Here is a 12,319-nt window from a genome sequence, read left to right as displayed (position 1 = left end):
AACCACGTACGAACATTCGGGGATGTAGGTCTTAGCAACTAGCAACCGCCGGCGCAAGGCCCCCTCCTCGATGCTCTGAGTGTCCGCACACAGCTTAACATCACGCAGGAACTGGAGAACCAGGTTCGTCCCAATTTTGCAGTCAAATATTTCCGGGTGCGGATGCCTCTGTCCTCTTGGTGGGCACCTCCAGCTTGTTGTCCAACTCGAGGCTGGGCATGTCTCGAGTGTCCCCAGACGCCGTGTCGTTACTGGGGCCCTAGGAGTTGCCTTCAGAGTTACTCGAAGACCTCCTTGTTTCCAGGTTGGAGCTCCGTTATCAGCTGGTTAAACCAGGCCTCCATTCGCTGCTCCAGTCCCACCATGGCTTCTCTGATCATCTCCTGCTGTGCCTGTGTTAATGAGTTCTTTGATTCTTAACTATTTCCTTTTTTTCACATAATTAGTTCCGAGCGAGAGAGAGAGAAAATATTTTACCTGAAAAGCTAGTGTCCTCTAGCCTCTAAGGCCTGTGGCGGTTAACTTCTACTTCCTCCTTGCTTGCTACTCCTAGTTACTCAATATTTCTGAAAGGAGCAAGGATAGTTAGAAGTGTTCAGAAATTTCAAGAAAAATCAAGAAACTTCATCTCGGGACATGCATAAGGTGCCGGTTTTTCATTGGCTCACCAAACATGTAACAATGCAAGCAAGGGAGGACCCCTAAACCAGCCAGCCACTTGTGGGGGCACTTTGTCCCACAAGCGTAACCTACGGTTGATACAAACCTCGGAGTCGCCACACCCAGGCACCAGTCTTTTAATTGCAGTCTCGACACGACCTCCATTTTGAAAAAATGAATTTTCCCCACAGAATTTGCATCTTGCCCGTAATTGTCTCTCTGATACCACGTGTAACAACCAGCCGCTAAGTCCTGGGTGACTCCCAAGGCCATCTCTCGACAGTTCACTAAGTCAGGTCCCTGTACTCAGACCCACCCGAGCCATCTCGAGGCTAAGTCCTGGGGGGGCGCCATCTTTGGGACCGCCAAAGATATGCACTTCTTAACAATCGAGCCTCAGCTTATCATTGGACGATCCACCTTACGACCTCAGTATTAACTGCGGCACTGGCCCTTGGCAGAATCACCCACCTGCCTCGGAGGAATCACCCCACCCGAGGCTTCAGGACCTAGTGCTTCCCAACCACGAGTAGCCAGAGCTAACTCCCCACCGAGCGAGTTCGAAGTGGGAACCTTACTCGACAAAGTCCGTATCGGGCCTTCAGCCTCAGCGTGTTTGATTGCCCGGATGTTTCCCTGATTGATGGCCAGAGCCATCTCCAGGCATCCAAGTGTTCCCACACAGCTTGCCCAGATTCACGGTGTGGCCTTGCCACCAGCCACACCGACTCCTTGGTTGCTTGTCAGGCACCCAAGTATTTGCCTGCCAGAGCCGCTCCTGTGGATTGTCTGGCTTCTTGTCTTTTGCTTCTATTCCGGCTAGAGTCATCTCCACTAACTCGCCTGGCCTTGTGTCTATTGCTCCTATGGGCGAGGAGAGTACGAGCAGGAATCCCGGGCATCACCCTCGGTTAACTCCCATTTCCCACTCTCCATTCCCTTAGTTTCTCAAGGAGGAGAATTCCCCGTCGTCTGATTTTCAGAGGAATTGGTCTTCCTCCTTTTTGAAAGAGAGGGTACCCTCTATATACCATTTGTAACTCCTCCTACACACACAGACACACACACACCCCCCCCACCCCCTGTTACGGGCTCTCACATTTTTTTCTGGGAGTGAGTGGTAGGATGCTCTTAACACATCAGCAGGAGCTATACTTATAATTTGAGGGCAAGATCCTCCTGCCCTCTCTAGTACTACCAGGATAGTATCTTCCATGCTAATTCTTCCTAGCTAGCTGAACGGGTCTGACATGGTACACTCCTGCCACGTCATCATACTACAATTAAATAGATGTCTTTCAGAGAAGTTGTGCACGGCTATTGCTGTCACCCGTATGCAGCCGGGCATTCGAGGCACATATCCGTAACAGGTGCACCCCTTAACTTATGTGTTTTCACATAACACAGTTTACGAGGAGAAATGACAGTTTATGAAAAATGGAGGGAAATTGGGAGGGAAATGTGGTTGTTTAGTTAGGGCTTGTATACAGGTATTTGATTTCTTGATTCAAATATGTCTTCACCCATTAACATTGTACTTACTTTCAGATTCATGCTTGAATGTTTTGCAAGCCGAGTTCAACAAGTAACATCATAAGGCACGAGTCATCGTGGAACAGATGTTTGGGTTGCTGAAGTAGAAGTTCAAGTGTTTGGATCAAAAGTAGAGGATGGATTTGGATGACTTGCCAAATGTTTGAAAGAGCTATTGTATCTTGCACAATCTGCTCATCGATGTCAAGGATGCAGATCTGGAAGCTGAACTATGGGAGCTAGAGCAAGAAATTGCAAGACGAAAAGCAGAGCGTACGCATGTTGACTACGGTGATACAGAACCAACTCTTGAGGAGAACTTTGACTCTACAGTGGGTGGAAGTGTAGTGCGGACTGTTCTTACTGAGCTTGTGTGTTTGATTTAAATCAAAATTAGACGCGTGTATTTGTTTTAGATTAATTTTTAAATTTAAAAAATTTGATATTTAATTACATGGTTAGTTCACATACATAAAACTTATGTTGTTTTGGTGCGTCCTCCACACTACATACATAAAAAAACCATATAGTTTTTATGTATGTTATGTGTGTCCCCCTTACCACATACATAATTCTTAATTATGTGGTTGGTGCGTTGGTTCCTCCACGTACATAAGTTATGTGTTACTTCTACCTTATGTATGTTATGTGGGCGGTGCCTCCCCCCTACCTAACCATCTTGCTCTTTAAACTCTGTTTGTCGATAGCAAACATTGAACTTTTTGTGTCTGACGGGGAGAGATTCCATTTTCTGATTCACTTTCCACCTTAAGCTGGTTCACAGGTCTTTGAGCTTTGGTGTCTCGTCCCTTGCATGTCTGTTTCGGTTTTGAGCTTCCAGGTTTTGATTCATCAGAGTCCTGCTTTCCAGCTTTGTTCGACTTCTTCCCGAGCTCAACGAGGGAATCTCGAAGCCACACGGCCGAGTTTGCATTCTACCTCTCCGGTTCCTTGGAGACTGAAGATCAACAGACACAGACTCTGCTTCTGCTTGCTTTGCTTTACCATACCGTTCTTTAATCCGGATTTCATTTCAACCACTGTTGATTTCAATTCCTGTGACCTTGGTCAAGCCAGATGTTTTGCTGAGTTCCTCATCCGTCTGTGGAGGAGGAACTATTGCCTGTAGGAACTATTCCCTGAGGCAACTGTGTTACTGCGGCCTGATGAACACATCGGGAGGTCGCAAGGAGGATTCTTGAGTTGCAGATCTTCAAATTGAAAGGGGAAGCTTGAACGAGCAAGGCGATTCACGGGCAAGAATGATGCGCGAGCGATTGAGCTCAAACCTGATGGTCCACTAGCCGCTCCTTCTTGCTCCGTGTTGCTTTAAGTCACCACATAACCCGAAATTTGGCAAATAAGCTTTCTCTGAAACGAAATGCAACACTGAAATTCCCTCAAGCTGGCAACATCTAGGAGCTAGGGAGCTAGGGTTTTCTTCCATATTTTTCTGATTTTCATTTCAAGGCAGGGGTTTTGACATGGAAGCTCATCATCGCTCTACTGCTGCTGCAATCAATGAACAATCTAGGCAGGAGCAGATCAACAGCCTCAGCAAGTACTCTTGCTTGATCAAACGTGTCCCCACCCATGAAAGCGGATTGTCCTCCTGCTGCAATTTCATTGAGAATTTGATCATGATTTGAACATTCCTTAAACCCAATCTATGTGATTCTATGGCTCGGAGGATTTTCAATCCTGTTGCAGATTCATTTTCTATTTTGGAGACCTTATTTCTTCATGGATAACGAATATCCAAAAAGGTCGCGGCTACTATAATGAATCGTCATTTTTTCTTTTATCTTTCGTGAGCACTCTTTCAAGCATCCATACATCCATTGTTTGCTGAGGGAGAACAAGCCGATTAAGAGGGCATGAACCTCAAAATGCAAACTGCCTCCTAAAGAGTTGGTAGACTTGTTGTTGGCCTTTGGCTCTGGTGACTGTAATGATTCTTACTTATACTTCTTACTTCTTACTCGGTTTTGTATATATCATCTTAAAGAGGATTGAAAATTAAACAGAATTGCAAGAGCACTTTATTCAACATTTCATTCATTTCAAAATTTTAATAAAATTCAAAATGAATGGATTTCTTTTAAACAGATGAAGCACTTCTCACTGCTCCTAAACAGGTGTAGCAAGGTCAAGGAAGCAGAAAAACTTCACACTTTGATTAGTTTTTAGCCATGGATTTTTATGTCAAATGCGGGAGCTTCAATATATATAGATATATATATATATATATATATATATATATATATATATATATATATATATATATATATATATATATATATATATATATATATATATATATATATATATATATATATATATATATATATATATATATATATATATATATATATATATATATATATATATATATATATATATATATATATATATATATATATATATATATATATATATATATATATATATATATATATATGTGTATGTAAAGAATAAGATCTCATTCTTTTTGCCAGATGGCAAGAGCATGGTAAAAGGATATAATAAAACCACTACTCAGAAACAGAATGATATAGTTAAAGAATACTCAACATACTAGAAATGGGACATGTTGAAACAACATATTAAAACACTACTCAGAAATAAAGAATAGTGAAACAACATACTTACAACATAGTGAAACACTATTTAAAAACAGGGCATGGTAGTCAAGTTAACACCACATAGTAGAAATTTACACAAACTGAAAATGCATACCACTTAGACAACACATACATGTGGTTTCTTTTAGCATATGCAAGGAACACACACTCATTATGATGTACCAATGTATTTCAACTGTGTTCCTGATTTGGGCACATAGTATTCTTAAATAGTATAAATAAACAGATTACTAACATTGTAAGATATCCTCATTTTAACCAGGATGTCCTTTTTTCCTAGGCGTCATCTATTTGATGATCCTCACAAAGGCATAATATATATATGGTTTTATTCTTATTTTGGCAAATCAGGAAATGACTGATTTCATTGAATTCTCCTTAGTTTTTGTTTCTTCCAGATCATAATGACAACAAGCATCTTCTCTTTCTTTTAATTTCATTTTTCTTCAGTCCAAGAAATTTATGAGAAAGTGGATTTGAATTTCTGTTTGGGAAAGTTACAAAAGCTTACCCCTATATTCTTAATTATTCAGGTTGTTAATTACAAAAACACCCCTCTATTTTCTACAAATTACAAACAAAAATGCCCAATTTAGTAGAATATTCTTAAAAGTTCTGCCCTAGCCTAGGGTTTTAGTTAATCGCCTGCGGAATGGAGCTCGGTAAGTCTTGATCTTCGAAATGCGTGTGCTTGATTTAGATTTCGCAGGCCGCCACAACTACTTCGTCAATTTCCACCTCTCCGAATTTCAGACCTTGGGCGGCGATGGGTTTGTGACGCTCGACCCGAAGAAAGACGACATTGTGGGCTCCTTGTTCATGATCAAACTCGGCCGCAACATCAGGGACGTGCCCCAGAGCCGCTGCCTCTATGTTCGCCAGGAGTGTCTGGAGCTTTACGAGAGCGTGCTGGACGATGAAAAGGAAGGAGACGTGACTCAGAGGCTGTACATCGGGAATCCATCGGCAAATCGGTGACGGGTCTCCAGCTTCTGTTCCTTTTTGCTGTGGTGGGCAAGCGCACAGCAGTCTACTACAAGGAGAAGCTAGCTGCGGGAGTGTACTTCCTGTTTCGTGACGGCAAGTTCGACTCTGTTCTCGATCTCCATGGGGCGAGCGAGTACTTTATGGACTCCTCTACAATGTACATCCACGACGGGAGTAGGATTCCGAACTCGGACTCCATCGATGCCCAGACCCTGCTGATCTCAAGTCCTGACGTGAAGGTATACAAAGAGTTCAGCAAGGTTTGTGGAGGCTCTGACGCTTTTTATGCTCGGCTATGGAGCAAAGAAGAGCTCATGGAGTGCTGGAGTGTTGCATACAGTAGTAAGCTGGAATGGAGAACAGTTCAAAAGCACATCGACGTTGCCGGTCCTATTCCGAGGCTCGTGTTCCAGACACCAAAGAAGTTCAAGTGCGTCCAGCAGGCCATGAAGAGTAATCTCCTGAAGACAGAAAACTTACTGTCGCTCTTCTCCCTGATAGGAAACCATGATCTGGAGAGTACGTTTTCCCACGAGCTCCTTCATTTAGACAGGGGAGGCGACTCATCTGAAGGCTGCACGAAGATTGCTTCAAACTTCGTGAAGGAGCAGTTGCTGTTCCGGCTTGAGAAAGAACACTGGTCAGAGATGATCAAGCAGTACAGCAGTCTAAGGGGAGTCGGCGGCCTGGCAGATTTCCGGGGTACTTTGATGGAACTACTCATGCACATGACCTTTCCGAAGTACTTCGTCAGCTGTGAACGAATATGCGATCTACCGAAGCGTGGCCAGAAGCACAGACATGTGTCGAACAACGCTGCGAACGACCTGTTGCTGGCAGATGGAGTGGATGACCTGCATATCATCTTTTATCACGACTTTGCGGACCTGCAGAAGAAGATTCAGAACTGCCTCAAAAAAGGCTATACAGCTGCTTATTTTTGGCCCAGGACGAAGACGGAGGCTGCCATCGACAGCCTCTACATAAACTTCAAGACCAAACGGGCGTACCTCCTCCAGGCGACTGTTTCAGAGAAATATCCAGTCGTGTGGCATCCCGTGGAGCTACTGTTGAAGCATTTGAGCAGCAACGGGATCTTCATTGTGGGACTTTTCTTCATCGTCTCGGGGACCAATTATACAACGTTCAAGCCTCAGGCGTGGAAGAGAAAACGTAAAGTCAGAGGTGCATTCGTGGACCTCAAGACATCCCCGAACTTGTGTCAGTACAAGGTGAAGTTTGAGCTACTTGGCGATGATTTACAGAAGATCCATATGCTGAGGGACTACGTGGACAGCATAGACGGCAACTACAAGGCAATCATGGTAAGAAGCCTGGTTTCTTTCGCTCTAACTGCACTGTTCCTGCTAGGAATCTATGAGGGATGTGCCTGAGGAGCATGTTCGGAAGCGCAAGCGCGATGGTGCCTCATCGCCTGATATGTAAGCTGTAGTTCACATTGCTTGATACTCTGCTGACTAGTGGTGGTCATTTTTCTTAGCACGGCTTCGATGCCAGCGGAGTCTGACTCGGAGTACGACATGGAACTGTTGGAGGGAGAAGAAGATGAGCTGTTTGACCAGGAAGCCTATGACGACGAGTAGAAGTAACTCTGGCGAAAAAAACACTTTGAATACTAGAAAGTGGGTCTTACAGAAGGTACTTTGTCTTACGATACTTCAAAGTACACTCCAAGGGATGCAGCTCTTCTCAATGTCTTTCACTGCCGCTCTTGAATCTTCAGAATGGTTTCCATAACCTGATGTGGAGCTTTCTGACATGATGCATCACCCTCAACACCCTGTGGAATCAGTGCCACTTTCAAAGGTCTGGAGTCGTGCTAGCTTCTCAGGCAAAGTTGAAAAGAACAACCATCCCTTTTTTGCATTCAAAGCCCTCAAAAGAATATCTTGAAAAGTGTGGACTGAGCAAGCTTAAGGTATATTAACCCGGCTACCAAACTTCAGAACAAGGTTGCATCGAAAGGTTGGTCGTTGTAATCCTTGCAGCACCAACCTCCATGGGGGTCGCTGAAGAGTTGAAATCTTGCATATTGTGCTTGTGAGAAAAGTTTGTGAATGTAGTCAGGCTAATGCGGAGGTGTTGGTGGTCCCAAAAACCGGCCAACTGGTAAGTCTTGCAAAGGTGCTAGATAACTGCCGCTTCATCTGCAAAATGTAATCAGTGGAATGAGGAGAAGGTCATCAACATAAAGATAATGATGGTGATGGCTTGTTGACGCCAGTCTGAGTGACATCTGCAACTGTGTTTCCAAAGGAATGCTGCCACAGCAAATTGCTACCAAATGTTTCAAGCCGTACAAGGCTTTGCAAACCAGTTACTCCTTGCCTGGCTCCAAAAATCCTCCAGCCTGACGCATGTATATCTCATCCTCGAGCTTACCATTCAAGAAGGCCCTGCCGACATCCATCTGATGGATGTCCCAGTCATGCTGTGTTGCAAGGGCTAAGAGGCTGCAAAGACTTGCCATGTGAGCAACCAGGGAAAAAGTCTATGTAGTGGATGCCAGCCACCTTCATGAAACCCTTAGCAACCAACTGAGTCTTGTAGCTGGTGGATCTGGTGCGCGGCGCCCAGCAGGAAGAGGAACAAGAGAATAGGTACCATTCTTGTGAATGGCATCAATTTCATTGTGCATCTCCACCTGCAATAATTCAGCTTCATGACTCGCTGTGGCTTCAAAAGCGGTTAGATCTCCTTCAACACAGCCACAGAGTCGGCACCTGTTGAAGAAGATGCTGGTCCAATTTGATGCTCTCAAGCATGCATTGTGACGTGCATGGTGCAAGCAGCTCAAGAAGAAGAGGATCTGAGAGTCCGCGGTGACAGAATGCCAAGGGGTTGTGTGCATCAGGGTCCTTGGAAGATTCTGGAAGAATCTGTGAGGAGATTCCTTGGAATCTCGTATTAAGCAAAGTTGATTTAGAAAACAATGTCCTTTTTTTTTGCATTGGCAACAAAATCTAATTTCTTGAATTTTTAAATTTATAATTATAATTTTAAATTTAGATCTGAGTCTAGGGCTTCGTCACTTCCCTCCACAGTCTCCCAAGTGAAACAAGACGGAGCAGGAACCAAGTACTCTATTGTTCTTCCATTGCCAAGAGGGAAAATTCATAATGGAGCAGCAACCACATACTCTCATGTATAAAACTTTATTGATCTGAATATGGGTAGTTTTTGAGTTGAGCTCAAATCAATGAAAGTCAATGAAAATCAATATAGTCCACCAAATACAAAAGTTGATTCCAACCAAGTGAGCCTGTTCACTCAAGGCACCTAGGTGGATCTTTAGGTGAGGCCACAGAAGTCGAAGCCACTTCCTTCTACTCCAGCACTCAATGGACACATGCAAGGTTCGGGATGAACCAACAATTCTATTCAAAACTTAAGACATATTTTCAGTCCAAGAAAAAGATAAATAATATAAGTCTAATAAGAAATAAATATCATAACTCAAAGAAGAAACTCTATATTACCACTAAAAAATTTGACTAAAGAAAAAACTAAACTTAGTCTTTCTAAGCATTTACATCCACAAAAGGAGGAGTTCATATAGTATTATGCTCTTTAACTGTGGGCTTTTGTTATATATGAGTTTGTGCCATTGTTTTTGCATAATATAGCCCATGTTATTGATCTACCTAATATACACAACCATGATGGAATTACTATAATGAGAAATTTATACTTTATTATCACCTGTTATGAAATGTCCCAAAAACACCTTCAAATGCACTCTCCTTCTCTAGTGCAAAAATTGCACAGCCAATCTCTTTAGCCGCTAGCACTATCGAACCAAAACCTACTGTAGCATCAAACACAATTCCTTTAGGAGGACAAAACAACTCTAGGAGGATTTGCATGGCTTTTGGTGAACAATGTTGAGAGCTAGAGAACTCTATATGATGGTCCTCATTGATGACATTCGGGATGATATCTATTGAGCTATCATATCCTAGAAATGCCAAACCTGCACGCTCATCAGCTTGTGTAATACTGTGACGGCAAGAGTAGCAGTAAAGAGCATGGTAGTTCCATGCTAAAACCTACAATGAAAAGAGGCAATCAATTTAAGATATGAAAAATAAGGAAATGCAAACCTTTTGGATTCGGCCACCTACTCCTTTTGTTTCAACCGGGATGTTTGAGATAGGTAGCCTGATGCAAACTCAACCAATCTAGAGTCATCATTTTCCGCAATCGTTGCAAGAAGACCTCCGCAAAATAAAGAATGGGGAAGAATAACTAGCATAATGCCCTCATATTGCAACACTTTGGATGCCACATCCATTGCTTGAGAAATATGGTATAGTCAAAGGATGTTCTACGATGGAGTGTCACCTTGTAAAGGTGGTAACCCATCAGGCAGGTCGAAGAATGCGAGGTCGATGCCAAAAGTATTGTTCATTCCCAATCCTCGCATCCATCAATGGAACATAGAAGACTCTCGTCTCACATTGTTGGAAAGTTGAAAGTAGTCCCCAATAACTATTACCATGTTGCTAACACTTCCCATAAGAGAAAGAGGGCAAACCTGAATAGTGTTCAAAACTGGGAAATATTAAATTTAATACATGTTTTTTTTCATACCTGTTTATGTGAAGCTGATGAAGATAACTCTTGGAGGTCATCCTCTATAGCAAGGGATGGAAAGAATGCATTTGTACGTCGGCGTATAGAGTGCTAGTTGGTTTCTTCGACATCTACAACAAAATTACAATAAGCACATTGGAAATCAAGTTCTTACTCTCTTGGACGTCCTCACTATGGAGCTGCCTTTGTACATTTCAAGCAGTCATGGCTGGACAAGCAGCAGCAGTAGGATCTGGGGAATGAGCAACTACTATAGGATGAGATGGGGCAGGAGAGCTTTCAGCTAGGTTTTCCATTTTTTCATCTTCGGTCTGCTCAATATGAATCTCGTCCCTGTCTTGAGGCATCTCCACTCCCTCCAAAAGTGCCTCTACAATAAAGTAGAAACATAAGTTACTACTAGGAAATTTTACTCATCAAACCTGAATGACACTTGAGGTAGAGATCAAGCTCAAAATGTGACAATGGCATTTACCTCTACAACTCCAAGTACCATGGACAAAGTTCTTGCTCTTGCGTAGTGGGACAATAGAACTTTGGCTCATACATACCAAGTTTCTTCCTACAAATTAAGAGCTTGAGAAAAACACTTGCTATATACACTGGAGTACCTGAGCAATGATTTAAATACCTACAAAAGAGCCATGATTAAATAAACAAGTCAATTTCTTACAATATACCTATATGCCATGTGGCGCGAGAAAAATGGTTGGCCCGACTGGTTCTTGAAATCCATAGAGCTTGAGTTGCCATCAGGAAGCCATCCATTCCCAAGCTCTTGAAGGGAAGCTCGGACATATTTTGGAAGTGTTATGCCGGTGCGGGCACTAGTAAGGAACTTCGTATCCCATACTTGAAGTAGCTCCTTAGCAGCCGCAATACTTTGAGTGATATAGAGCTTCTCCTTTAATGCTTTATTTCGTTAAAGTGGGACTTATTCAGTAAAGTGGGACATTAATTAGCATGTGTCCACATGCCATTTCCTAGTACTTAATTAATATTTATTAATATTTCTATCAGTTTTTTAATTTATTTTTTTATATTTCACAATATTATAACACAAAATCATATGAAAAGTTTTTAATTTATAAATTATAAAGTTAAAACTTCAATTTTTTATTGTTGTTATAAAAATGGCATGTGGCCACACACTATAAGTGGGATAATGAAAAGTCCCACTTTAACGAAATAAAGCATTTCATCACATTCTCAAGTTTGCTCTCCAACTGATTATCATTGTTATGATGCCAAGTGTTAAGGAGCTCCAAGCAAGAGGTTTGTTCATTGAAGGAGAGTTTGCTTTTTGCGATGTTATAGATTAATTCTTCAGGTGCTTTACCATTTCCTACAAGGACAAGGATTTCAAAGTGGAATAAAAAAGATAAAAGGGATTAACTTATTGCCACAAGAGTATATCTCTGCAATGCAATCTAGCCAATTTTTATCATGTCAAATGTCTGCAATTGCAAGTAGCTTCTTCACCTTTGATTTCTTCGAGTTCAAAATATGCTGCTCAATTTGTTGCAATTCAAGGTTCTTTTGCACCTCATCTATCACTTGCTTAATTTTCAAATATGAGTTTTGCTCCACCTTGACAATTGGCTAAAAGGAAAACTTGTGAGTAGAAAATACAAGTTCATACAAGAAAAAGATACTTTTGCCCAGAACGCAACCAAAAAATCCATAGGCACCTGATACCAAGTAAACAACTCTTGGCCTTTACGTGCTACAAGCTCTGCTTGAACTGCTTCCTTAACCTCATGACTATACAGCATTTGGATTTCCTCGAGAGAAAGCATGCCAACATATCGAAGGTGCTTGATATCATGGACCAAGGTATGTGCTTGGAAAGCAAACTAATTAAGCCTATGACATAG

The 12,319-nt window shown here is 42.2% G+C and overlaps 1 protein-coding gene across 1 annotated transcript; it reads left to right on the top strand.

The window, feature by feature from the left end:
• The first annotated feature begins 5,463 nt into the window (after nucleotides 1-5,463).
• LOC9630761 lies at nucleotides 5,464-7,483 on the top strand. Its single transcript, XM_024661591.1, has 4 exons — nucleotides 5,464-5,500; nucleotides 5,548-7,150; nucleotides 7,197-7,267; nucleotides 7,327-7,483. Exons 2-4 carry the CDS (start codon nucleotides 5,966-5,968, stop codon nucleotides 7,427-7,429), a joined length of 1,359 nt encoding a protein of 452 aa, XP_024517359.1. The 5' UTR covers nucleotides 5,464-5,500; nucleotides 5,548-5,965; the 3' UTR covers nucleotides 7,430-7,483.
• The last annotated feature ends 4,836 nt before the right edge of the window (nucleotides 7,484-12,319 follow it).

This window comes from Selaginella moellendorffii, unplaced genomic scaffold (genome assembly GCF_000143415.4).
Source record: "Selaginella moellendorffii unplaced genomic scaffold, v1.0 SELMOscaffold_83, whole genome shotgun sequence".
NCBI classification, from domain to species: domain Eukaryota; kingdom Viridiplantae; phylum Streptophyta; class Lycopodiopsida; order Selaginellales; family Selaginellaceae; genus Selaginella; species Selaginella moellendorffii.
The sequence above is the reverse complement of the archived record's forward strand: the minus strand, read 5'-3'. Positions and strand labels throughout refer to the sequence as shown.

Coding starts and splice junctions, on each gene's coding strand:
- LOC9630761 (XM_024661591.1), top strand. CDS start 5,966: ATGGACTCCTCTACAATGTACATCCACGACGGGAGTAGGATTCCGAAC. Junction 7,151..7,196: donor GCAACTACAAGGCAATCATG/GTAAGAAGCCTG, acceptor TGTTCCTGCTAG/GAATCTATGAGGGATGTGCC. Junction 7,268..7,326: donor GGTGCCTCATCGCCTGATAT/GTAAGCTGTAGT, acceptor CATTTTTCTTAG/CACGGCTTCGATGCCAGCGG.